We start from the raw sequence: 27,009 nt of genomic DNA on the forward strand, positions 1-27,009 counted from the left end.
GATTGAGTGCTTGTATTTTTGTAGTTAATAAGATTAAAACGACACAAATATCTCAATAAGTACGAATCTTTACAAATTATTTATTAATTTATTAAAATTTGTTAAACCTAGCTGAAGTTTGTCAAGCCTGAAAGAAAGGTTTGGAATTCAAATTTGATTTTTTTTTGTTGTCAATGATTCTTTAAATGGTCATCAGTTACTTTTGCAGTCACATTTTATGAACCGAGTGTAGCTGAAATATGTTATACAAGCATACGAACCTACGTATGGTCAGTTGTGTTGTTCAGGCAAGACAATAACTTGTAGTCACTTTCTGAACTTTAGGGGTTATGATGGCAAAGGAGGTACTAATAATGTATGATTCTGCGCATAATTAAATAAAATTAAACCAATTAAAAGTATATATTCTACATTTTTCTCTCATTTATTTGGAAGTTTTGTATCTTACTTATGTTGTGATTTTCACATGTAGTGGAAGACAAGACATGCAGAGGAATGCAGCATTCTGGTGAGTGTTGTTTGACATTTTGACAAGTAAATGATAAGATTATGTAAACAAGTATGTGTGTGTGTGTGTGTGCTCTATAAACATTATCCGGGTTTTTTTCTGTGCTTCTCTGCAGTGTAGCCGTTCATTAGCGCTTCACCGATCTCTGCTCCTGTCTTGATGCGTATATGGAAGCGTCTTCTGAGACAGACTAAAATAATCAGGATCCTCTACAGCGGACTGTGATGGTTGGGAGATGGAGGGGCTGTTGACGCTCGGTTTATTTGTGGCTCTGTTCAGCTGCACTTCTGCTTCTACGGAAATCTGCACCAATTCCCTCCTGCCTGGAGCTAAAGGTAACACGTACCCCTCTATGTGCTGCTTTGCATGAGCATGTAAAAAATTGTAAATATGTGTTTTTAATTAATTTAGTTTCAGTAAACTCATGTGCTTTGACTTCTTGGCCCTCTTCCAATCCTGACTATTGTTTGTTGATGCTGTTGTAGATAAGGCACTTTAAGTTTCTACGTTTCTAAGTCTCGGTATAAACGTATAAAAGTGTTAAATGTGCGAGTGTGTTTTGAGGAAATACCCTCCATACATTTTCTGGTTTTACAGAGCTGATGATAAAGCTTCCAAGCATTAAGTGTCCTGTAGTTTACTAGCTAGCTGTCTGCTACCCCACAGTCTTTTTTTTTGGGGAGGGAAAGCCTCCCTGAGCGTGTTTTCCATTTTACAACATCCAGTAGCTCGTTCCCCTGCTGATTCAGACAAAGAGACCTAATAAAACACAAAGTTAAGCTATGTTTTCCAGCTACTTTCTGGCTCTAACGTTTGTTGAAAGGGCTGCTGCCATGCAGACACCGAGACTGGAGCAGTGTCAAGCAAAAAGCAACAAAGTGTCATCAGTTCTGTTTTACAAAATACGTTCCTGATATGTCAAGAAGAAGTCAATTGGTAGCAGAAGAGGTGACTGCCACACCAACTATTCTTTTCTCGTTAACAGCTTTCCACAGTTTTTGTTTTTTCTATGTCCAATTGTGACAGTGTGTTTTGTCAGCTGCCACTGAAGTGAACTGATTATTTGCACAAGACTCATCCAGAGGCTACGCCGACCGCGTAGTCACTGTGTGTGCGTAGACTCACATCCGCGTATCTGAGTGGGTGTCGGACGTGCATTTTTCTATGTTTCACACACCTCAAAAAAATGCATTTATTTATTTTAAACTATTTCACCAAACAGAGTGTTATTGCATGTACTGGTGGACTGACAAAATCCTTTTTGTTTTTTCATTTTACGGGCATTTTATTTCTCTCAAGATGTAAAATCTTGGCCAGAATACATTTGACATCATTGTTCTCAACATGATTTGACACTTTAATTGCACAAATGGGGCACATAAGTAATTCTGCTGTGCTTGTTTTGAGTGCAGCAGTCCGCAGAATGAAAGGATTTCATGCAGGCAGAAACACTGAAACATGGACATCTACGCAGGCTGCAAAACTGAACGATCGGTTTTCCAAAGCACTCTGCAAGGCCAGTGTAAGGAGTTTATTACAGGAGCCTGGTACTTAACAAGATATAAACTGCCATCTGCATCAAGTCGGGTAAAATTACTGCTCTAATAGAAATCTCTTTAGATTACAACCTCTTTAGAGCTCCTGGATCAATGAACCCACTATTTACACTCCATTTATGCTTTCCATTCTGAATGAAATGTTGTCAGAGCTGCTGCTTTTCATTACACTGCCTTGACTGAACATCTCTTAAAATAAGAAGAGAGAATCGTATGAGTATAAACATCCACAGATGATTCAGTTTTATACAGTAGACTAATTTGCACCCAAACCCAAGAATGGGCGTGAATCTCATAGATCATTCACCACAGCGCTGTGCTGTAGTTTTCCTTGGCCCCTGCCGGTAGTGTTGATAATGTATCATCATCCTGATGGCAAACATGTCACTTTGGATTTGGACAAATCTCATTTGTGTGGTCTTTTCAAACCAGGAGACCAAGGTGAGGTCGGAGAGGAGGGAGATGAAGGGAAACTGGGGAAAAATGGACCGCCAGGATTTCCAGGTATAAAGCATCATTGTGTTTATTATATACTAGAATTGGTTGATGGTTATTTTATCACATTTTGTTATGTTGCATTCTCATGCTAAAATAGTTTTTGTCCACTTGGGAGCCACTTGCTGTGACCTCCCCATGGTAACAAAGCGAAAACTGAAAAAGAGAAATAAAGAGAAGTTTAGCCTGATTTCCCTTCATACTACTAACACGCAAACCTCAAAATTTAAAAAGCATTTCATTTTGAATACAGGTAAATGCAGCCATTGTGGCACGTATAACTGAGAAAATCCCTCACTTCTTCATTAGCATAAGTTTCCGACGTGCACACAGTACTAAAGGGAAACATGTGACTTACTTGGTAATTCACCTGCAACACAAAGCAACCTGACGTTGTAGGTCGGCACGTTCAGCAGGTTGCAACCTACAACCTCACCTCTAGATGCTGCTAGATCCCACACGGTGATCCTTTAAGACAAATTAATGGTGGAAAAAAAAGCATGTGAAAAGAGAATTTGGCAAAGAAAGATGAAGTCCGAAACAGAGATAACTAGTATGAGTTTGGCCAAGCAGCAGCTTTTCCTTTTGGCTGATTTAGACGGCATGTTGCCCTTTGCCGTGACCTGCGGCACTCTGTGACAGACAGACTCACAGAAAGACTAACAGACCGCCAATTATGTGTTTCTGTGGAGGAAGCAGACTTGTTAATTGCTGCGGAAGAAAAGTTCACGGCGACCCGCTTTCACCATATGGGCTGTAGACAAGCTGGCCAACCACCCAGTCACATAATACGCACAGATGTCTGCACACATATACATACATACATACATAGACAAAAATACATGGATGTATACGCACATGTAAAACAACCGCTGGTTCCTGGCTGCCGTCTTTTTCTTTCTTTAGATGTTTGTTTTATTCAGCATGTTCACACAGAAGTCAACTCACAGACTCGCAACACATGAACAGACTGTACACACAACAACACACTTTTGTCAGGACTGGACGTACGAATGTTATGTGTTGTGCAGATAATATTCTACAGAATTCCAAACCCGGTCATTATGGTTTCTGTGTGTGTATGCTTACTGCAGGGCCCGAGCGCAGGTTCCTGTGATGATTTTGTAACTGTAGTATGTCAGCAGCTCGACAGATGACGCATATATTCCCTCGTTTTAATTTAGGCACATTTACAGGAAACAGTTGCTTAATTTTGGAATGTTAAAAGGGAATATGTGACTATCGAAGCTCTGGAGGGCAACAACAACTATTTATTGCTCCAAGCTTATGAACGACAATAAACCGCTGCGCTGCATTTCTCGATTAACTACTACGGAGGTGGAAATTTCTGCATTATAATCACTGTGTCTAATGAAGGTCCCTTGTGACCAATTATATACGAAATTAAGGATCCGATCTGACATCTGCTTTAAAATCTTTGTTATGCACGGGAGGTTTTGACGTTGCTTAAGGCTTGTGTAACACACATCTAAGGCGCCATAATTCCGAGGGCAAACGTGGCCTTCACCTCCTTTATCCTCCAGCAGCTGGAGAATCCAGACGTTACACCAGTTGGAGGGGTTGGCCTTTATAAAGAGCGTCTACAGTGATAGCAGAGACTGTTATCTGGACGTTAAGATAGACGGTTCAACTGGCAAGCGTAAGCACTGCCAAAACAACATTAATCAACTGTTACAGGCGCAGAAGGAATAACAAGAGGGCAACAGATTGAATGTCTTTGCAGAGAAAAAAAAAAAAAAAAAAAAAAAAAAAAAAAACCCAAACACCTATAATCGCTTCTCACAATCAGTTCTCAGGTCAGCATTGTCAAAATATTTACATTACTTGCAGAGAATTCCTTTCAAATTAAGTGCAGATTACGCACAATCCGTAAGGCCTCAGACGCCGTGCCAACACTTCTCACAAGTCATCAAGCAGAATATCAACATGAGAAAGTGGGAAATGTGAAAGAAAGAGTGGTGAATAGCTGGCTGTGCAGTATGTGTGTGTGGCAAATCCCTGTAATAGCAATAGGCTTCTCCACTGCGTCACTTAGTATTCCGAACGCCATCAATTTCGGGCCGAATAGTTTCCTGAGGAAACACTCTGGGGCTGGCGGGGAGCCTCAGTCTGCTTGGTCGTTTTCCCACACACACACACACGCACGCACAAGGTACACACACGCACTCTCTCTCTCTCTCTCTCTCTCTCTCTCTCACACACACACACACACACACACATGACTCTTCTGTATCTTCTGATGCCAGGCTGAGAAGACGGATAGATGGTAGGAATCCACCCTACAGTGAGAGACAGTGAGCCATCACACAATCATTTACATCTGCACTGACTTTTTTTCCGAAAATCACAGTACGATCTCTCAAAGATGAGATACTGGCTCAATTTGCAAAATCACCAAAGAAGGAAGGGAAACTGTTGAAGTTCAGTCACTGCAAGAACCTGAATGACCCACTGACATACCCTGTGCAAAACAGTTTCCACCTCTTCTTCCACAGGAGTCTCAGGAGAAGTGGGCCTTCCAGGAGAAGTGGGCCACACAGGGAAGATGGGACCTGTCGGAGACAGAGGTTTAATATCTAAAGTTTTCATCTCAAATTCATGTTTCTGCTCTTCTGTACTTCTGTGAACTGTAAACACGCTGTAGGCCTGGATGGATGTTTTCATAACAAATTCGTAATCATCAAGTGTATAAACGGATTCTGCTTTAGTGCAGTAGGTCTTGAGGTTTCTGCAGAGCCTTAATGACTTTAAAATAGCCTGAAGGAGAGCTCTCCCGAACGCCTTCTGATCTTGGACGGCTGCTCCGCAGACTCGAGCCAAAGTAATGGGCATCTCTGCAGAAATGGGAGCGCTTAATTAATCCCTAGACGGATACTATTAAGGATAAACTGCCTTAAAGCTGCTCATTAACTTGACAGTTTCCCTTAAAAAAAAAACAAAAAAAGTCCATATTTCTTTTTATGTTTTAACTTATCACATCCAAAGTCAGAAGAAAACATAATCCTGCAACATGATGTCATACGCAGTTTCTCTGCCCAGGGTGGATAAACTATTTCTATCTTTTATTTTTTATTTTTTATGAGTGGTCATGTTCCGCCGCCTCGCTCAGACATTCACTTTTTCTCGGCGTCCATTACATTTAATACGCTTACAGGAAAGTGCCGGTGCATCAGCCATCTCGGGCGAAGGAGTGAGGTCACAGTTTAGGATTTTCCCTTGATCCTGAAAGGCTGCAGCTCATAAAACACCTGGGGGGAAAAAGACTTGTTTTCAGGGCAGTGCCAGCTCTAACGGAATCTAATTCAGTCTCATAAAGTTGGTTTAATTTCCACATCTGCATGAGCTAATCGGTGTCCATTCTGACGGCCATCGGTTCATGCTAACCGTATATTTGCATATTATATGCAAGCGTCATTTAGTTTGGAACATACACATACCGGCAAACATACAGAAAAGCAACCAACTCATTGCATCAGTGCTTTTTCTGTTGGATTGTGTTCACTGGATGGTGCACCCTGTTGCATTTTATTAGATTAACTCAGCGAGCTTTCAACTCTTACTTTTTTTTTCTTCTTTTTTTAATGTTTGTTCCATGTGTATAACAAACAAAGGCTGGACAGACTGTACACTGTACTGGCTGTTCCTCATGTGCTGTTTGTACTCAGCCCACTTCCCCAAAATTTGCAACTGCCAGTTGGGTAAATTTCCACACTGAAGTATACACCGACCAGGCACAACATGACCACCCTCCTAATATTGTACAGGTCTCCCTTGTGTCTCCCAAACACTTGTGACCCATCAGAGGATGGACATGGGTCTTCTGGGGGTGTCCTGTGGGGTCTGGCAACAGGTTGTGGTTAGTGGGGGGCGTTCGGGTCCCGTGGGTTGAGGGGAGGGGCCTCTGGGGCTCAGGTTTGCTCCAGTGCATCCCACAGATAATTGATCAGTTTGGGATCTAGTGAATCTGGAGGCCAGGTCAACACCTTGTGATGTTTTCCACGTCTTCTTTGAGTTGTTGTTAAATTGTGTGTGTGTCTGTGTCAGGCTGCATCCTGCTGGAGATGGTTGCTGCTATCAAGGAGTGTCAGTGTTATGGGATGTGTGTGTGTGTGGTACATTTCCAAGTAATATCCACATGAATGCCAGGTCCAAGAATTTCCCAGCAGAGCAAGATGTTGTTTACTTCTCCCGTCAGTGGTTTTAATGTTGTGGCTGATCTGTGTACATGAATGTATTGATGTTTTTGCAGTGTGTCCCAGATAACATTCCCTCAAAAATCATAAAACAGACCACAATTGTACGTTAGTGCAGACGTGTTGGAGTTTGAACAATTAAATCTGGTGGGTAACGGGGGGAGACTTCAATCTGAGTAAACCTACAACTTGCGCAGCCTCGCCTATTCCTTTGATGTACTATGCAGCCACCTAGTGGCGTCATTCTGTAACTACATTGTGATATGAAGAATTGTTGATGGCCAGTTGCAGTCATTGGGATTACATGTATGTGGATGTAACTCTGATATCCACCACCACCTGAACATTGTTGCAGACGAGCCACACTAAGTGAAACACACCTGTTCGACTACTTGATGTAAAAGAAAACGAGATTCATCGGACAAGGCCACTTTCTCCCATTACTCTGTGATCCAGTTCCAGTGTGCTTTTGTCCCTTATTTTATTTATTTATTTTAGAAATTTTAGTTACAGTAGATTGAGATTTGAGCCTCAGCTACCTATGACCCTTTCAACAGTTTACAGTTTTTTTTTTTGTTTTTTTTTTTTCCTGTGGACCACTTTCAACTTTGGGGAAATCTGTCTTTTTCCAGCTTCAAACACATCAACCCTGAGATGTATTTGAGCAAAATGTCTGTTTGTTGCCTAATTTCATGTTTTTACAGTATTTTAGTGTTTTCATATTAAGCATAATAATAATAAAATAAAAGATTCTGCCTTTTTTTTTTATTTCTCCGTAGGTGACAAGGGTGACACAGGTTTGGGGGGGGCTGCTGGCTTAAAAGGCAAACCAGGTGAGAGACTCTACTACGACAGGCAGGCGCTGACATGGGGCGAGCTAAGTTGTGTCTAGAAGTCCATTTTTATAAATAGCTAATCTAAATCTAAATTTCCACACCTTCACACCTCAGGACGGCCGTGTTGGACGTTAAGTCAAACAAACAACCATTAACCACTGTTCAATCCACCAGGCACGACATGTGACTGTGGCAGGTACAGGAAGGTGGTGGGACAGCTGGACGTCAACGTGGGCAAGCTTAGCAACGCTGTCAAGTTTGTGAAGAATGGTGAGTGAAATCCAAGTGCAAACGTTTTTTTTTTATTATTAAGTTTCTCCACACCTTAGTTTTTATTTGCCTTTGCCTTTATGTTATTATACTCTGAATTAAATTGGAAACCTGACCTTTAACCTTAAACTCTGCCCTGTGCAGTCGTCTTGGGCTTGAGGGAGACCGAGGAGAGGTACTACCTCCTGGTGAAGGAGCTGAAGAGGTTCAGAGAGGCTTCGATGAACTGCAAGCTGAGAGGAGGCGGCCTGGCCATGCCAAAAACCAGCAACACCAACCGTCTCATGGCGGACTACGTCAGTCAGGCAGGGCTGACAAGCGTTTATGTAGGAGTGCAGGCTCAAAGCAAGGACGCTGTAAGTGTCAACCATCGTAAACAGGAAGAGGGTTCAAAACCCACAACCAAGTATGAACATAACAAGCCTTTAGCAGCTTGATCAGTCGTGAAGTTTCATTTAGCAAAGTAACCTGATAATAACCCAAACATGATTTCTCTCCTGTGTTCACATCGTCAGGATGGAAGCAGCGTTTATGTGTATGCAGACTCCAGCCCTCTGCAGGGTTTCACAGGTTGGAGCCAAGAGGAGGATTTACGTTCCGGCACAAACTCCAGCTGCGTGGAGCTGCTCGGCAGTGGAACTTGGGGTCGTGTGGAGTGCGAGGCCACTATGTTTTTCATGTGTGAGTTCCAAAAGAGCAGGAGAAGAGGAGGAGGAGGAGGAGGAGGAGGAGGAGGAGGAAGAGCGACGCCAGCCTTGTCATGAACAAGAGCTGATGATAATCCTGTTTCAGTGATTAGTATGAGGTGAAGCCAAAATATAGATAATAAGAAATTACTGAGTACTTACTGAGTACTATTGTACTTTTTATCAGTCACCTTGAATGTATTTCTACAGATTTATTCATTGTGTACAACCTATATAGTAAATATTTAAGATGTGGTCCAGATGTTTAGGTTGATCGGATGAGACTGAAAATACTGAAAATGTCACTTTTGTCGGTGACTTAAGATTTACATCATTGTGGCTGTTTCTCCGTTTTATTCGTAGTTACCTTTTTAATCATATGTTGCATGTTAGTCATCAGTTTCAGCTTTAGGAGGTTCGTTGTGAGGTTTCCTGTCTCAATAATAAAGTCTGACTGTGTCATTTGTGATTTTGTTATCACTAATGCAGCGTACGCACTTCTTGTAGGAAGTAATTTCTCTTTAATTTCATTTTTAAGTATTTTGTGCTCTTGCAACAACATGTTTTTTGAACTGCTTATAAAAATCCTTCCTGTTTTGCGTTTTCGGTTTGCGTTTTCAGGCTTAGCACAGTCAGTGGCTTGGGGACAACTTTTAGCTTATCATGAACAATTTTAGGAGACTAAGATATTTCACTTCATCTCACCTCATCTTCTACTACCGCTTATCCTTTCTAGGGTCGCAGGGGTCGCTGCCACATATTTAACTTTCTGAACTGAATTCGCTTTCATGTTGAGTGCACCTTTCAGCCTCTAGAGGGAGACACACTCGCAGGAGGGTTTGCAGCCAAACTAATGGCAGAATTATGATTTGTGACATGTATTACACAAGATGGTATTAAGAATGCAGTCTTAGAGTGTAGGAATGCTATTATCATTTCTGTGAGATAGTCTCAGTTGACTAAACTACAGATGCATGTTTCATCTGTCTGAGTCGTGCATGTTCTTTTTGGAGGGTTGACCTGCCAATTAATACATGACTGAATACACGACTGATGAATCTGATGACAGTGGGGGACATTGTGGCCACAATAACTTGCTTAAAGCTTAAAGTTCTGTACTAACTTCCAGAGATGGGGACTCGAGTCATTGTGACTTGGACTCGAGTCGCTGTTTTGATGACTTGTGACTTGAATTGACAAAAAAATGAAAGACTTGAGACTCGACTTGGACACGGTGACTTGAATGACTTGACTGTTGTTGATTTCGTGTTTTCAGTTTTGATATAAATAATAATAATAATAATGGCGGGGTCATGATTGGATCAATACCCTGTCAGTCAGTCATGCCCCCTTTGCCTACCTTATGTGTGTAACACGCCCTCTGTTATCAGATCGGTATCACCATGTCTGCCGGAGGGTTACCAAAGGTCGTCCAATATGGTTTTCTTAATTACCACCACAAAGCGAAACGACGGACAGCGGAGTGCAAGACATGCGGCACAAAGATATCACATAGCCAGACGACATCGTCAAACTTTGTCCGTCACCTGAAGAGTCACTCTGCACAGTATGTACTTGTAAACTAGCAAATATTATCATGTTGGTCAGTAGTAGCTAACATCAGCTTGATATGATATGGTGGTGGACGTTGCTAATGTTTAGCTAACGTTCCGACCCGTTCATCATGTTTTATGAACTAGCAACAGCGGGGTAAATGGGCTAAATGACATGCCAGCCAACTCAGAATCATTACGTTTTTAATGAATTAATTATATATATAAAGATACATGTTTGTAGAACAATAAACGATCGTTGTACAGCCATGTTGTACAGTAGCCACGTTCAGCTCCTCAGACTCAGGCTGCAGCAGGTTGATCTCACTGCAAATGTCCGTCACCCTCGTGGCGCTTAACTGCCCAGTTAGGCGCCAATAATACTGACTACTCCAGTCTGATTGTACTTACAATATCAGGCAAACACTGCATTGACTGTGAGACTCACAGGCTTTCAAGCCAAAATTTGGTCAAAACTGAGTCACCTAAGTAATTAAGATTTTTGCTCTTTGTTGTGAATTGCAAGGCAACTAAAATATTTCAAATGAAGGCCCATGCATTTGACTAAATATCAGTAATTACAATGTAAATCAAGTTGGATAAATTGGCCAGTGAAGTTAAGTGAAAGTTACTAATATCTTGTCTTTTCACTTTATTAGGATCAGATTGTGCGGGTAAAATAAGGTGACTTGACTTGGACTTGACTTGACATAACCTATGACTTGACTTGGCTTGTCTTGCCCAAGAAAAAATGACTTGGGACTTACTTGAGACTTGAAAGTTGAGACTTGCACATATGTGACTTGGTCCCATGTCTGCTAACGTCTGTGTTAATTTGCTTTAAGTGTACAAACAACGTCTTGCAGACATTCTGCAGAAAAACTGGGGAGCAACATTTTCAAGCGTCTTGCACTTTTTTGATTTAGCAGTTATGAGTCAAAAAGTCAAAAACCTAAGCTCATGTCTTTCCTTTCAGGAGAGCATTTTCATCCAGTAAGCCTGACATCTCTGTTATCTGCAATTCCCTTGCAAATAAAGGCTTTTTGAAATGGATGTTCAATTGTGCTACTGCAGTGCACTTTGTGACTAGAGAAGCGAAGAAGCTTTAAATAACACTCCATGTCAAAATACTGGTTTTCCCAGAAATCACACCCCCTTGATAATATCTGCTGAATCAGCGGAATTGCACATTGAAAAGCTGTTTGGAAACTCTGCACACAAGATACGAATCTGAAAGATGTCAGTGGAGATGAGCAGCAAGTCAGGGGAGATTGAGTGGGAAGCCTTGAACACGATGCCTGCTGGCAATAAGACAAAATATGGAAGGAAAAGTCCAGGTAAGACCACACACCGAACCACATTCCAGCAAGCACACAACTGAGCAAACCTGAAGTAGTAGGTGCAATAATTATATAGGGACTATGACTATGACATGATGAAATAGAGGCAGTGAGTGACTACTGCTACTTTACTGCCATTTAGACCAATTACTCCGCTTCATTGTGGTTTTTGTTTCCTTATGGCAATCCAGTGTGGTGGGCTAGAGTTACTGCAGTGGGTCTGGGACTTCTTCTACTCATTGCGATCTTTGGCTTTGTGGCCCACAGTAAGGACACCACTGTCATGACATATCACACAGTTGCAGAAAATACCAAGAAGCGAAATGTGAACTGTGACAGTTTCCATCATTGACTCCCAGTGAATTTGTTGCAGATACCGACGCCATCAGTCACCTGAACTCACTTAAAGTTGGGCTGATGAGATCTGAAGAACGGCTTTCGAATCTGACGAAGGACAACATCGCATTGAGAGATGAGCAACACGAACTGAAGCTTAACATCAGCAGGCTGACTGAAGAGATGCAGGCTCTGAAGGGCCAATATGGCGCTGTGGCTGTGAGCCAACATGATTTACTACAGGAGTTCAGAAGGCTCAATCACAGCGTAACAGGTGAGACTTTCAGATTAGGCAAGAGACTGAACCATCTTTAATATCGTAGAAAGGAAATGGAAGAACATATAGAACGTAAAGGTACACAATGAAACCATTAAAAGACCAGGACAATAATATTATTGATAATGACCAAGGAAACATGAACTCAGATAGGGTATTATATTTTGAAATGAGGCTTCATAACTTCTAGTATTTTACACAATAAGTAAGCAATAATTATAAGACTTAGTTAGGAATGTGCTATTTATGATCACTGCTCCATTCAGAGCCAGTACTTTATTCCATTATACAAGAATAAAAGATAACATAAGAAACTATACTAGGGCTAACTTTGTCATTTGTAGACATAAGCTTGTGGTTCCTGTGCTCTCCAAAACTGAGGAGGATCACAGAATGACATGCTTGTCCTCTGCTTAGCTAAGACGTGCCAACCCGGATGGGTAATGTTCAACGACAAGTGCTACTACGCCTCAGCAAGAGAACAGACCAAAACCTGGGATGAGAGCAGGACGGACTGTCTGCAGAGAAGAGCCGACCTGGTGATCATAAACTCAAGAGAAGAGTTAGATTTTGTCACCAAAATGCACTCCTCGGCCTGGATCGGTTTGTCTGACAGACGGCAAGAGGGTACATGGAAGTGGGTGGATGGGTCTAACCTGGAGGGTGAGGGGTTCTGGCAAAAGGGGGAGCCAAATGCGGCCGGAGACGAGGACTGTGTGCACATCAGCAATTCAGAAGGGGAATGGAATGATTTGAATTGCGGTGGGAAACAACCGTGGATTTGTGAGACTTAGGGTTGGATGGGTTTGTTTTTGAGCTGAACATATGTGGTTTTATTCACTTAGCATCTTATTGTATTGACTCTTTTTGTCCGGTTGTCATTACTTTTGGGAATTGTTCTTTTGGTTGTGTTTGTATTCCACAGCTAAAAGATATTAATGTAAAGTCATATCTATAAAACATTAGATTTCATGGTATTGACCATTAGAAATAAGCAACTGGAAATACATACACAATTTTGCATCCCGCTGCCTCCATAACAATTAAAAAAATAAAAACCATGCTGAGTTGAGTCATTTTTATTTTTTATTTAGAAGTTGCAGATTTGCCCTGAATAAATAATCTGTTTCTGCCAAGCTGCTGTTCTGTAGATGGAAGTACTGGGCCAAACATGTGCCTCCCAGAACTTCCTATTTTCACACTGGCATGAACCTTGAAAAATATCCACCAAGCAAAATAATGGGCTGGGTGAAAGGACTCGGGATCTTATACGGGTCATGTTGATTGTAACTGCTCGCACCACACTAAAGCGAACAGTGCCCTCCCAGAGGTTATATCAACACTGGCTCACATAATACAAATCCTAGCTAATCATTAACCCTGCTCTCCAAGAGAGACTCACTCTATCTGACCGATTTAGCAACATAGTAGTTTTTCTTTTTGGTTTAAAGACGGTGTCCCTGGAAAAAATAAACATAAATCCCCAGCTAACTCATGAATATAGAGTTCTGCCTCAGTGTGAAAAGTTAGTTTGAAAATCAATCCTCTTCTCTTCCTCGGCTCCAACCCTTAAACTAATATTTACTTTTTAAACTTCTTTGCTCTTGCTATGTGAAGGTTAACGACATGCCATTGTTTCTCAGCCCTCGTTTCTTTTCTTCTTTTCAGGAATCAATGCGGTCTAGTCAGGCCTCCGACTATTTGATTTTCCCTCTCACATAATGTTCCTGAGCTGTGGTGTCAAGTGCTCCATCAGAGTGGTTCAGTGTGTCTGAAAGTGATGCCTTCACTTGGTGTTGGACTAGGGACCACAACCCTCTGCACCGTTAGTGACTACAATTTTATATCAGAGGGTGTGATTGCATCAAACCCATGAAAACAGCTTAAACCTGGGCAGGACGTACCTGTATCGTCACACCCATAAAGAGTTTTATGACATACCCGATAAACTCCTGCATCACTCATGGAATATGCAAACAGCAAGAAGCGACAAAAGGTATATGCTGTTCCTGGGAAAGGAAACTTATTATCATATCAGAGCCGCTAACCAACCTATTTGTATCATATTCACATTTTTATAATATTGTACATGAATGCCTCCATAAATTTAAATGATTTATGATTTAAATTAACATGTTATTTGATACATTACGAAGGCTAAATGGTGGAGTAGTAAAAATCCGCGTGTCAGTAAAACGTTCAGGTATTTCTCTCGCATAATAATAAAATGGATATTTGGATGTAGGAGCTTCCGCGACGTCCTTGAACGCAGCAGATTTGCAGGGAGTGGCCCCCGCACCTGTCCGACCTGTTTGGGGGACACATGACTCCGGAGGAATTTCTAACGCTGCCACCGTCCATTGTCTAGCGGGGTGTACTTTAGTGGGAGACAAGAGCGTGTGAGCCAGAGGAGAGGAGGAGACACGGAGAAGAGATGTCGGAACCAGCCGCCAATCCCGCCGCCAATGCCGCCGCCACCTCCTTCCCAGGGCCAACTATTTCTTTACCTTTGGGACTGGACGTGTTGAGGACTTACTCCGGAGCCCTGATCTGTTTAGAAATAGTAAGTGTCGTTTTATAAAAGCTTCACCTGTAGATTACAGTGGCCTCGGTGCCTGCACGGTCATTAATGATCTTTATTAATGATTGATTAATTCGTTCAAGTGCAGTTCGACTTTTAGATTCAGGCCTGAAACACCGTCTTTTTTTTTTCTTCTTTAGATGTGATCACTGTCAACTCCCTGATTGTACCTGAGATTGTTTTAGGGTTGGGTTAGTTGCTGCTTGACAGTCAAAGCGAAGTCAAATGTCGCTCCAAGAGATGTTGCGAAGATCCACACACCTGTTATGTCTCAAGGCTTACTTTAAAAAGACAAACCCTTCTATGATCGAAGAATTAAAATGTTTCAACAGTGCATAGATCAGTCCACTGTGGTGTGTTTCTGTGTGGTGCCAGTGCCATCGTTAGCCTTACAAGGTGACCTCTACGCAGTTTTTACATGCTGCCTCTAATCTCGTTTTACAGGTTATTTTGTTATTTATCTGGGCCTGGTTGCACTTGGAGGCTTTCATACATGGACCTGCATGTTGCAACATATGCAAATTATGGCTTGTGATTATCAAGATGACTCAGTAATAGGGCTGCTTGCAGATAAAGAAATGCACCTTTACCACTTTTAGCGTGACCAAGCACAAGCACATATGAGAATTTATACTTGGATGGCACCTCATAGCGCTAATATATAACTACTCTGGAGTTCTATGTTACTCTCTCAAAAGGATCTTAAAATATGTTAATGTTTGAATAAAGTCTAAAAGAGATATAATAATAAGTTATCCAGCAACAGAAAAGGTAAATGGTAAACGTAAATGTGAAATTGCTTGATTGACTACTGGTGTATTTTATTCAAATGACTCATTAAAGTAAATTAAACAACAGAGAAACTTACATATATTCATGTAAGTGAAAGTATGTAGGTTTTCTCCATTGTTTTAATGCCATAGTGTAGCTCCTTCTTTGATCAGACATCTGAGGCCAAAGCATCAGTCTTCAACCTGTAGTGTCCACTGGTGAGCAGAGATATTGTTGGGGGAGCTAATATTCAGAATAATGAATAATCCCAGAACCCACTTCTGCAGCATCATGACGTTACAGTGTTGTTCCAGTGGGTAGCCACGTCTTGACAGTTGATTGAGGTGCACCTGAATGCTTTCCAGGCGGAAGTAGAGTAATGCACTGTTTTAATGTTGAAGTTTATCTGAGCCACAAGACCAAGAGCCTTATTAACAGTCAGCTAACCTGCAGCTATGACCTCATACCTACTTGTTTAACATTGGTCACGTATTGCAAATCTAGATTCTAAGAATATGCTGCTGCAAAAAAGGCATCGCACGGGTGCACTGGAGCTGTTTGAGCACTGAGCTGTTGATCTGACTATTGGGCGACACAAAGAGGTGTCTGTGGGCTAGGGTTAGCTATGTAATGTTATACATGTTACATGTAAACCTATAAAACAGTGGTAAACTGTGTATTAATCTATTTGGAAAACAGCATTTGCATCCTGGTTGCCAGCTCTGACGATGTGCTCTCGGTTGCGTTCATTCATGGCCGACTTATTTTGTAACGTTACGGCTCTCCCCGTGTTTGTGTTACCTCAGCTATTCGGTGGTCTAGTATGGATCCTGGTGGCGTCCTCCAACGTGCCCGTTCCTCTGCTGCAGGGCTGGGTGATGTTCGTCTCCGTCACCGCCTTCTTCCTCTCCTCGGCCTACCTCGCTCTCCTCATCACTGGTTTGGCCGAGCGCATCTACACTAACTGGAACTTCTTGGTGAGCAGTAGACGTGCGAGCTGAGTAGTCTGTCAGTTTGTTCCAATTCTTGTCTGTATGTCTGTCTACATATCTGTATACACAAATTATATATGTGTGTACACACACACCTTAACCTGTTCATCCTTGACATCTTCAGGATAGGAGACTTTTATGTTTTTCTTGGTAAATTAGCTTCACTGATAATTTTGAGAATACATATTTTGGTCAGTCTTGCAGCTCATAAATCAAACAATAGTTTGAAATAGAAAGTACCGTCTGACAGTTAAGAGGGCAGTCTTACCCATGATTAACATGAATGTCAGTGTTTGATAATGTCAAGGCGGTTGATTGTTGCCTCAAAGTCACGAGTCCTGGTTCAGCGGCCAACATGTCCGTCAGTCTTAGTATTTCAACTCATCCGACACTGAACTGTCTACATATCAAACAATGAATGCCCTAGGAAAACTGGAAGTCGGCTAGCCCTTTTGTACCAATGCACATTAATGTAATACAGTCATTGCATGGCTTTGTATCACACTGTCATTTATCCACTTCATTGAACAGAGAGTAATACTTTTTTTTTTGTCTGACAGAGAGTGTGGCGTTTTCCTCTAATTTTAATTGAACTTGTGCAATTGAACGCTCCCTTAAGAGGACTTTACGATTTCTTTGATGTAAACTCATGATTTCGTCATTCATGTGCAAAGGCAGGCAGGCAATTTGTTTAATACCTCTCTTCTTGGATCACACACCCTTTTACTCTGCAATAACTTCCTCACCTTAAAATGACTCAGTCACTTTTACAACTGAAATAAAAGCAGTATACTTTGAAGAGATGTGAGTGAAGATGCTCCCAAGACCAAATTATTGTGCTGAAATTAACTCTTTAGTGACGTAGCCTAGGGGGATATGTAGCAAATGTAGCAGTATACATAGGCGTGGTCAGTTTGTGTTATTAAGTGGAGTCAAACCCATGAAATGTTGAAAACTGTGATAAAATATTGAATATTGACAGAAAAAGGTGAGAAACTGTGCACTGTTCACGTGTTATGTCACAGTAGTGGGTTCGAGTCTAGTCTCTCAGACAGAGCTAGTCTTTCCTCAGGCTCCAGGCCCTCCTCCCAGGAGTAGCCAGGCGTGTGGGCTTGTTTGTTTTCGGCCGAACAATGAGTGACATGGATGATGAGCTCACACTAGAACGCAACAAAGGCCTGACTGTAGTGCCACCAGGCTCACAGAGTCGGCAACACAAACTCTCATTAACCTTAGTCTCAGGCACGCCTCTGTCCTTCTCTTTATGTTCCTTAAATCCCTTTCTTTATTTGGGCCTTTCATTTCACTCTTTGTGTCGCAGTTTCACCCTGAATCACTTTTTAATGCCCTCACCTTATTTTATTTTCCATCCATTGTTTGACAGATTTGTTATGTGAATGCCAAAGTGCAGACAGCTGCTGCAGATACAACAGCGAGGACTAAATGTGGCACATTTGAGCTGACCTGAAGTTGTTGACATTTGAAAGCTTGAACTTTTTCTCATCTTTAATCCTAATATGGCTTTTCTTCTTTTCTTCAGGACCTGTTTTACCATTTCATAGCCTTGCTTTTCTACTTTGCTGCTTTCGTGTTGGAGGCAGCGACCACGGCAGCAAATGGAGGGGCTAACGTGAAGCTGCTAGGAAACGGCACTGTCCAAATCACCCACCCTCGAGGCAATGTATTCACATTCCTGACCGAAAGGCAATACAGTATTAATGTTGCAGCCACGGTGAGTGAACTTTCTGTATTTACCATACAGCTTCTGGAGTTTGTGGGCTTCTTAAAGGCTTTTTTTCAAAGGCTTGAATAGGAACTTTTGGAGGCTTGAAGTGCTAAAAATGCAATTACTGACATGGCCACTTGAGGCAGTGTCCAAAGGCAAGTCAATCCTCATAGAACTCCATGTTGAAATTCTCAAATTTACAGTAGAACAATAGTGTTTTCTCCTGGAGGCCAAGGGAAGCCATGCTTCCTCTCTTTTATCGTCTCTGTAGCTGTAGTGAAAGAGTAGTGAAGTACGACGGATATCAAATACTGCTGCCCAGTGGCGCTTCTAGATCAAAATTACCAGGGGGGCCCAAGGTGGGGCCAGTGTTTTTTCAGGGGGGCACATATAAGGACAAAACAGGGCAATATTTAAGTGTTAAATATGTTTAGTTTAGTTTATTTAAAACCAAAAACATTAAGTATTAGTACAATATGACAAACAGTCTTTGTCAGAAACAGAAAATAAAATGTGCTCAATAAACCTTGAAACCATGTTTGTCTTTCTTGTGAAATAAGATTTCTGTTTTTGCATAAAATAAAACTTTGACCTGCACAATGACACTTTTTTAATCTAAGCATTTAGCTACACGCAGAGTTCTCTTTCACAGCATGAGACTTAAATGTACAATCACACTATCTTTATCTAAATCACACTCAACTCAAGAAAGAAAAAGGGACTTAATGTCCTTCTTGCTCTGTTTCATGATGGTAGCCTACTAAAAAGAAAATGGAGAGGATTGTAGCATCAACTCTCAGAAGGCTATTCAAGTTTTTCATTAAATAAGTAGGCTACATGCTGTTGGTTGTTTTCACCCATTTCCCAAGCATGTCACCATGTTTACTGACTTCAATAGTTTTGCTTATTCACAAACATAACAAGACCAAGCCGTGACTAAGCGCAATAAAAACAGATTTTATCACTGTAGTGAACGATAGTGTAACACGAATATGTGACATCATTTCGTCACTGACATTACGAAATTGAATCGTTTCCCAACCTTGGCCTCTTTGCACTAGTCCGTGCAGGGCTGTTGGCTGTTCGCTTTCAAATCCAAAGTTCGCGCGGCCGGTCTTTCAGAAGCGGGTAACACCGTGTGTGTAGCACTTTAAGGAGTCTGTGTAGAACGCTCCGTCGCGATTCCCAAGTTTTGTTAGCAAAATTAGCAAGTGCAATGATGGAAGGTAGAGATATGGAGGATTTAGTTAAAAGATATGTTACAAAACTACCTTAAGGTAAAATCTGATGGCAGGACAATGCCTAAACTAGAACGTCGTACAGAGAGGAGGAATTTGGAGAATATTGTGCACAGTGAGTGACTGGCTGGTAGCTCTAAACTTCAGCGGTTATTTTGCTGGCCAGTGGCTGCTGAAATTACATGAAATATGCAGGCATGCAAGCTGCAACATACTCTTTTCTGCCCCCCAAACCATAAAAAGCATAGAGAAATTAAATTATTATTATTATTGTTGAATTTTTGTCTCACTTGGCCTCACTTGGCTTCCTCAAAAAAATCCCTACGCCAGCGTTTGCAGTGGCTTCAATAAGTACTGAAGCAAATCCACTGACACATTTTCACTTTGCCTGCCTAAATTTCAGTTCCTGTTTCAAGTTTTCCCCCACACATTTAGATAATATGAAGAGTGTCCACGTTCCTGCTATCAGCTACTATTGTGCAAGCTATGGTCAAATATTAATATTACACTGTGAATGGCCAGCTTTTATGACCATAATGTTCCCTTTTAGCCAAAAACACGTAGCCTGAAAGCATTTCAGCATTTGGAAAGTTGTTATACTATTACTGACAATGAATCTATATTGTATGGGGATAGAAATTCAGTAATATCTGTATATTAGAAATGTGTATCTCAGTATCATTTGTATCTAATTTACTGTGGAATTGTGAATTCTATAACAACCTTGTTGCTACACTAGGATTTCTTTATACAGTGACCAGCCACTTTGTTAGGTGTACCTGGTTTTCGGGCAGAAACATCCGAGTTGTTGGAAACATTCCTCAGAGATGTGGTCTACACTGGCATGATAGCATCACATAGTTGCTGCACCTTTATGATGACAATGCAGGAGTTCAAGTCAGACTCACTTACTTTTTCATTTTATTAATACTACACCGTGTTCTACCTCCAGCAGTTAAAAAGGCACGTTGGATTATACAGTGTATTTATTTATTTATTTATTTATTTATTTATTTCCTACTCTCACAGTCTCTACAGGATCGCTTCATAGAGCGATTGGCATGGCAACTGGTCAGTCATCATGGTCTCACGTCCTATTTCCATAGCATCAAATCACTCAAATAACTAAAATGAAACTTCTTTCAGGAAATGAACAGTGGAACATGCAGCAGCATCATATTAACTACCTAAAATGACAGAAATCATCATGTTTTATTTCAGCCCAAGTCCCATCAACTAACAAAAAGGAAGTGGAGCTCATGACCTTTGCTGCAGTCAGCAAAGTGCCCCGTTGTCCATCTTTGATATACAGTGTATGACCTGTTCAACTCGGAGAAGAAAGACAAATGGAACAAAAGGAAACAAAACAACCAGTTCAAAGAGCACAAAGAAAGCCTTCCTCATTTCACATCTGTGTCAAATCTGATTTTTCAAATGGACAAATAATTTCGGGATCATCTGGAATGAATGAATGTAGAACAACTAATCAGCATCATTCAGGAAAAGTTTGTAAATCTTCCCAACTTGTAGTAACTCTTCCATGTTCCCAAAAGAGTTCCTTCCTTTATTCTTTTTCAAGTCATTCTCTGTAAACCCAGGGAACGGTGGTGTGTGGCAATCGCAGTAGATGCTGAAACCAGCCCGCCTGGCAACAACAATCAAGCCACATTTAAAGACGCTTGAACCGCATTGCGTCCTCATTTTAATGCTTGTTTTAAACTTCAGTAGATACTCTTGACTTTGGATAAACCTAGCAAAGCATGTGAGTTTCTGTTTGTGATTGGCCATTTAGTTATTTCCTTGCACAAGTCGGTAGGTGGGCTGCACTGTCTGAAACTGTTAGTAAAATAATCTGGATGGAGACATGGGTGAAATTGCTCCACTTAAGTTTTCTGTGTTTGACTCTCTGTTTCAGATATTTGCGTTCGTGGTGACTCTGTGCTACGGCTGCAGTATGGTGATGGCCTTCAAAAGGTGGAGGATGTAACAGGGAAGCGAACTAATTTTATAACTGCTTCGTAACTACAGAACACATTGCAACTTCAGCCACGTCGTCCACTGCTCCACAGAGATGCAGTTAAGTGCCCACTTTATACGCTTCTGATGGGAAGCTCTCGTCGCAAAGCAAACGCTGCATCAAAGATATGGTGAGAAAGTATGGGTGGTTAAACCTCCGCCTCAGGCAAAACATCTGCCAAGATTTCTGCAGAATAACACAAATCAAAAATTGGTTTCCTTCCTCAACCTCTGCCGTCATCAAAGCCACTTGACCCGGCAAACTGATAGTGGACGCTAGTAGTATGCGATGCCATACAGCACTGAGACGTGGTTATTTTGCAAGAAAAAATATGCTTTAGAGTTCTGGTTTTGGTCTCATGAATCACACAGGAATTTGTCCCATTTACTGAGTCTCACTGGAACAAATATTTCTTATTTTGAGCACCGTCAGAATGTGCCTATGTACTGTATGCTGCTAACACGTCATGTCCAACTGATTTGACGACGCAGCTCGTTTTGAAGACTATAACAGACTGCACGGCTGTCTTTCAGTTATGTTGGTGCTAAAAAGCTGTAGATTCTTTAGATTTAAAATGTTTATGTGTTCACATTTGGACTTCTTTCTCTTATTGATTCTCTCAGTAAATTTACAACGTTGTAACCAGTGAAAACGTTCAATAATCCTAGTGTAATAATACCTGTTAATGTTTAACCTTTGTGCGTGTCGTTCTGTTTAGCTAACTTTAGTGACCTCATGGTAAATAAAATTTATCATGAGGTCTTGTTTCGGTGAATCAGTCATTCTGATAAAGTAATCATTTAAACCTGGTCAACAACAACTAATTAATGTACTTGTGGATCATTTAAATACTGTATGTATGTTTTTGATGTTTATTTAACTGTATTGATGCAGTATAAAAATGCTAAAATCTTACCTGTCACATGATTTCATAGTTGCATATGCTGTAGCCTTTGGTTTGCATCAGGCTATTAAAGTAGATCATTACTTTAAAATAGTTTCAAATTAAATTTTTGATTGTAATTTGACATCTGCTGTTATTTTAGTGCATTTTAGAAATAAAAGTTTTGAAAAAACAAAATAAAATACGAAAGTGTGTTTGTGGATTATGTTCATGTTCTTTGTTAGGGTTACCAGAAGTGAAACATTTTAAATTCTACATGTTGCAGCAGCTGAGGAGCAGGAAATGTGTTATATAATCTCGCAGAGAATTCCTCTTCTTTTGCTAATTTATCATGTTGAGCTCCATCGGCTGACTTTGACCCTCTGTACGTTTTAGCGCTGTGGGATTGTTCAAGTGCTCATCTTGATGAATGCTCTTGTTCTCAACAGGCTGTCCTCCTCTTTTGTATCCATACTGTTTTCTAAATGTTCTCTATTCTTTACAGTGAATCTGCACCATTTACAGAGAGAATTTAATGTGTTGTAATGTGTCAGCTGTTCAGATACATGACACGTTCCCTCAAGTGCTCATTTAGAAGCTATTATTTCATATATTGCATAATAATGAGTGCAATCAGTTTCGTTTTGTTTTGAAAAAAGCTATGCAATATTTTCCTTGTGGATTGGATGTGTATATATACCCCCACAATAAAACTCCATTGTGGTTTGGAATGAAATTCTAAACGTTCATATAAAACGTTCTTCCATTTCAACTCCTTGCAGTGATTTTGTGTTGTCGTCTAAATTTCGGCCACTAGGTGTCATCCGTTACCTATAACTGCACAATTGAATTGAGATGAGTTTTCCATATTTATTAAGTATTAACAGATATATAGAAAAACGTTTATCTGAGTAAAAAATTATAAAAAAAGAAAATGTTTCGGCGCCTTGTGATTTTTATTATTTTCTTATTGCAACTTCAGCATTTTAGTGACATAAAATGCATAGGGAGCAATGCGTATGTTATAAAACACTTTAAGTTAATAAGTAGTATTCAACTGTTTTGTGCCGAAAATGTTGTCAAATCAAAAGCGTAAAAGCCCACTCACGACACTCACGAACGCGCATCATTGCCCCTGCGCGCGTCCACCCTCCGCTCAGCTCACCTCTGCGGCTCTGGCACCGGAAGTATAGAAATACCCCTTCACAAAAAAATAAAAATAAAATAAGATAACCATTGAGGTTTTACCTTGAGCTTTGTGATGGGAATATGGAAGTATTTCGTGCTTACTTTATGTATAAATGTTGTACTCTGACATGAGCAATGTGTTGATTGCATACCTCGCCCCTTTTTAAAAATCTTACAAAAGTAAAACTAGCTTTATCTAACTTTCAAACACAAAAATATATTTATGGTTCTGAGTCAACAAAATTATGAGAAGGGATTAAAGTGGTCCGCAGCTTTATAACGTTGAATATTTAATAATTAATTATAAAGCAGTTTTTTAATGTATTTTATTTTAACAGACGACCGGAAACACGTGTTATTGTTGTTGAGGAAAGCTTCACGGTGGATTCTCGGCTCTCGTCGTCTTCTCCCTCTCAGTGTTGTTGGGAAGGCAGTGAGAGAAACCACTGTAGTCGGTGCTTACCTACCTGTCAACACACAGAAAAACGTTCCCGGTTGAACATTGTGGATTATTCCTCCGAGTAACGCCGTCTGCAGAAGATCACCTCCCCGGTGCAGTCATGGATATGAGCGGTGCGGCGTGGAGGGGAGAGGGGGATTTAAATTTCTCCCTCGGTCCGAACAGCTTCTTTTGATTGCAAGTAGTTACGGTGCACCAGAGCAGAACCGGGCTGCGTTTCTTTGCAACCGAGATAAAAACAAAACAAAAAAAAGTTCGTCGATTCCAGAGGAGCAAACATTAGTGCATGCGTGCTCGCTCGTTTATTTCCACGTAGTTTTGGGAGTTTTTTTTTTTTTTTTTTTTCTTGTGTTTTTCGGTTTTCCGGAGCGGAGGAGGTGGCTGCGGAGTGAAGGCGGCTCACCGCGTCGGGACTGACCACCGGAGTTGGTCCTGAAAATGGAGGCTGTTATCGAGAAGGAATGCAGCGCGCTCGGGGGACTCTTCCAAACTGTTATCGGAGACATGAAAGTAAGTGCAATGAAGTTTGAATACGCAAGTTTATTTCGACGTCCAAAAACCGCATATCCTAAGTAGCTGTAGTCGACTTCCTAAACATCACACCGCAGGAACATTAAAGTCATTTAACGAAGTTAACTTTCTCAACATTAGGTTCAGTTGTCTGAACTCAACTAAACCTTATTATAGCCTCTGCATTTTCCTTATCTAGTCTGTACTTTGTGTTTTGCATTAACCCACGACTCTGTATTTTTCCCCCCATTTAAATATATGTATTTTTTTTATTAGTTCCAGTTTGAACAGGATGGAGCATCTCACGTTAAAGGGTTTCTAGGGCAACCATCAGTGTCAAAAACTGGGGCAGCTTATTTGGATGTTATTTTTGACAGAGCTCGGGCTGATGAGACAATTAGGAGATTCCCCAGCTGTTGTACTTGCCTGGAGGAATGTGGAGAACATAGGCACTGTAGCTGTCAGGGTGGAAAATGACCCACGGGGTCTGAAGGCTCTGACATATGCAGGTCAAATGGCCAGCCATCGGGTCTACTGGTGTCAGAGGGTTTGTTATGAATACTTCTCCGGCATTCAGCACTTCCCAAGCTCCCATGCATCACTTCGGTCCACATTCCCTCTGCCTTTTACTGTAGCAACGGACACATACAAATGCTCAGTGTTTGTCATTTCATTAAACACTAAAAGTGGCTTTGACTTTCTGTCCAGGCCCAGTCTGTCAACAAGAGGAGTTAAAAAAAAAAAATGATGAGAGGAATGCAGATTGCATTAGTCATGGAGCTGTTTGCAGAGAGAAACGTAGATTTGAGTGATCATTTGCTGCGTTTCCATTACCCCCAGAAATGCGTTAAACCAAAATATCGCAATAAAACACTGGTAATGGAAACACCTACGTTTCAAAAAAAAACTCTCAAAAAGCTCAAAAACATGTTTTTCGCTCTCATGAGGTGGTTTTGAGGCAATTTCCCATCACCAGCGTCACCAGAGGTAATGCAGGGGGTCACGTGGTCAGTTCATTTAAATTCCAATCTGCCTCAAAGTGAATTCTCGTGTGATGAGAATTTTAGAGACTCGTGGGATATCGCGAAACGATACTTTACGAGATTTACGGCTCTTTCGCCAAACACCTTTCAGCGGAAACACAGGCACGAATCGAAATTTCAGATATATTCAGATACGCTTTTATGTTGCAAAAAACTGAAATGCAGCTGGTGACAACTGTGAGAAACATGCACAAAGAGGGAGATAGAAAAGAAAAGTCTTTGAGTGACAGAAACGTGTACACTAGAAAAAGTTGAGTTGGTCGTTGGGTGCAATGTTTGGCAGAATAACATGACATTCCTCAGGTCCATGATGGTAGTAGCACATCAGTGACAAACATGTGCTCATCCTATAGCCGTCGCTTCCATGTCAGCCTCCTCTTTTCGGTGCATTGAACCACTTGTTCTCTGCTATGGTTTCAATAAAAGCCTCTTGAACTATTTTCAGCCCGGGACCTGAATTCGGAAAGAAAATGTAAGAGTCCCTCTGGGAACCCGGCTCATTATAACATAGTGTTAGTGCTCTTGTTGTCGTGGGATCTTTCTAAAAAAAGGGCCCGTGACCCATTTTGCTAACTAACCCGTGCAGGAAATAATGTCCATTCCTCAACCTTCTTTGCGATAAGAGAAAATATTAACTGCACTTTTAGGAAATGTATGAAGCTGTTTGCTGTTACAGCTCACTCTGTGTTCTGGTGCAATCACATGCCTTTGATTTGCATGTAAGACGTTTATTCACTACTGGCACACAAAGTGAAATAACATGTTTTTTGATTTATCGTACTTGGGGTAAATGTGTGAAAACATCATCTGTGCTTTGTTCTGTTGAGCCCCGCAGGTAAGGTGAGGCATCAGTTTCCCCTCGTATTGGTTGAACTGTTATGTAACTGTGGGAGTATTGAAATCTGTTCCGATGTTGAGATTGCGTTAGTCATGATTGTGTGTTTCTCTCTTCTTTTTTTTCTTTCTTTTTACTCTCACAGAGCAGCTACCCTATTTGGGAGGACTTTATCACCAAGGCTGGCAAACTGCAGTCGCAGCTCAGGTGAGAGCATGTTGATGTTCACGTACGACACGTCTGTGTACATCTGTCAGTTGTACTGATAAAGGAAACAGCTGTGTAACATAATACAAAAAAAAAGAACATTTAGTTTCTTCAGGAAATGTACACCTGTTTTTTGTTAATTTTCAGTTTGCACCGTAAAATTTGAGAAAACAAAAATACTTAAAAAATGAAATAGAAAGCTTTAGTGAATGAGTCATAATTTACACAACCGCACGTATCTTAATCATTAGCTGACACTTCCACCTCACTAGACAGACAAAACATTGGACTCTTGTTGCATATGAAGTAATCAGACTTGTGTCAACATTAATGACTGGTGTTTGTTTTCTTTTAAATACGCCACCTTGTTGCACCATCACAATGGTACTAGACTGGAGTCTACCTATTATATCTCAATGAACCGGTTTAATAAGACGGCGTATTATTATTAATTCTTATTATCATTTGAATAAACAACACACAAGGG

General features: G+C 40.9%; 4 protein-coding genes across 12 annotated transcripts in view; all 4 read left to right on the top strand.

Annotated features, from left to right (window-relative positions):
* Positions 1 to 630: 630 nt before the first annotated feature.
* On the top strand, positions 631 to 9,031 carry colec10 (collectin sub-family member 10 (C-type lectin)). Of its 2 annotated transcripts, XM_047597814.1 has the most exons (7): positions 631 to 843; positions 2,497 to 2,568; positions 5,076 to 5,147; positions 7,553 to 7,606; positions 7,784 to 7,879; positions 8,024 to 8,235; positions 8,395 to 9,031. In XM_047597814.1, exons 1-7 carry the CDS (start codon positions 744 to 746, stop codon positions 8,641 to 8,643), a joined length of 855 nt encoding a protein of 284 aa, XP_047453770.1. In that variant the 5' UTR covers positions 631 to 743; the 3' UTR covers positions 8,644 to 9,031. The 2 variants fall into 2 exon arrangements, with proteins under 2 accessions (XP_047453770.1, XP_047453771.1); XM_047597815.1 differs by lacking the exon at positions 5,076 to 5,147.
* A 959-nt stretch (positions 9,032 to 9,990) lies between these two features.
* LOC125015825 (CD209 antigen-like protein E) lies at positions 9,991 to 13,143 on the top strand. The gene is made up of 5 exons (XM_047597816.1): positions 9,991 to 10,132; positions 11,262 to 11,455; positions 11,650 to 11,724; positions 11,832 to 12,068; positions 12,489 to 13,143. The coding sequence occupies exons 2-5, from the start codon at positions 11,356 to 11,358 to the stop codon at positions 12,863 to 12,865; spliced, it is 789 nt and encodes a 262-aa protein (XP_047453772.1). The 5' UTR covers positions 9,991 to 10,132; positions 11,262 to 11,355; the 3' UTR covers positions 12,866 to 13,143.
* Positions 13,144 to 13,973: 830 nt separating this feature from the next.
* mal2 (mal, T cell differentiation protein 2) lies at positions 13,974 to 22,484 on the top strand. The gene is made up of 5 exons (XM_047599712.1): positions 13,974 to 14,067; positions 14,317 to 14,634; positions 16,230 to 16,400; positions 17,956 to 18,147; positions 21,295 to 22,484. The coding sequence occupies exons 2-5, from the start codon at positions 14,506 to 14,508 to the stop codon at positions 21,364 to 21,366; spliced, it is 564 nt and encodes a 187-aa protein (XP_047455668.1). The 5' UTR covers positions 13,974 to 14,067; positions 14,317 to 14,505; the 3' UTR covers positions 21,367 to 22,484.
* A 1,367-nt stretch (positions 22,485 to 23,851) lies between these two features.
* The window catches only part of LOC125016185 (protein MTSS 1-like), a 46,149-nt gene continuing 42,991 nt past the window's right edge, over positions 23,852 to 27,009 (top strand). For 4 of the 8 annotated variants that reach the window (XM_047598459.1, XM_047598457.1, XM_047598455.1 and 1 more), the window contains exons 1-2: positions 23,854 to 24,437; positions 26,461 to 26,522. In XM_047598459.1, the coding sequence (XP_047454415.1) occupies positions 24,366 to 24,437; positions 26,461 to 26,522 (134 nt within the window). In that variant the 5' untranslated portion in view covers positions 23,854 to 24,365. Of the gene's footprint in view, positions 24,438 to 26,460; positions 26,523 to 27,009 lie in introns of all 8 variants that reach the window. The other 4 variants (XM_047598453.1, XM_047598458.1, XM_047598456.1 and 1 more) reach the window with 2 other exon arrangements.

The sequence above is a fragment of the Mugil cephalus genome, chromosome 11 (assembly GCF_022458985.1).
Source record: "Mugil cephalus isolate CIBA_MC_2020 chromosome 11, CIBA_Mcephalus_1.1, whole genome shotgun sequence".
Taxonomy (NCBI): Eukaryota; Metazoa; Chordata; class Actinopteri; order Mugiliformes; family Mugilidae; genus Mugil; species Mugil cephalus.

Bases quoted from the DNA above. Each gene is read 5' to 3' on its own strand.
- LOC125015825 (XM_047597816.1), top strand. From the start codon at position 11,356: ATGTCAGTGGAGATGAGCAGCAAGTCAGGGGAGATTGAGTGGGAAGCC. The intron at 11,725-11,831 runs GTAAGGACACCA...AATTTGTTGCAG, and splicing joins CTTTGGCTTTGTGGCCCACA to ATACCGACGCCATCAGTCAC. The intron at 12,069-12,488 runs GTGAGACTTTCA...TCCTCTGCTTAG, and splicing joins GCTCAATCACAGCGTAACAG to CTAAGACGTGCCAACCCGGA.
- mal2 (XM_047599712.1), top strand. From the start codon at position 14,506: ATGTCGGAACCAGCCGCCAATCCCGCCGCCAATGCCGCCGCCACCTCC. The intron at 14,635-16,229 runs GTAAGTGTCGTT...GTGTTACCTCAG, and splicing joins CCCTGATCTGTTTAGAAATA to CTATTCGGTGGTCTAGTATG. The intron at 18,148-21,294 runs GTGAGTGAACTT...TCTCTGTTTCAG, and splicing joins GTATTAATGTTGCAGCCACG to ATATTTGCGTTCGTGGTGAC.
- colec10 (XM_047597814.1), top strand. From the start codon at position 744: ATGGAGGGGCTGTTGACGCTCGGTTTATTTGTGGCTCTGTTCAGCTGC. The intron at 7,607-7,783 runs GTGAGAGACTCT...TCAATCCACCAG, and splicing joins TGGCTTAAAAGGCAAACCAG to GCACGACATGTGACTGTGGC. The intron at 8,236-8,394 runs GTAAGTGTCAAC...TCACATCGTCAG, and splicing joins AGGCTCAAAGCAAGGACGCT to GATGGAAGCAGCGTTTATGT.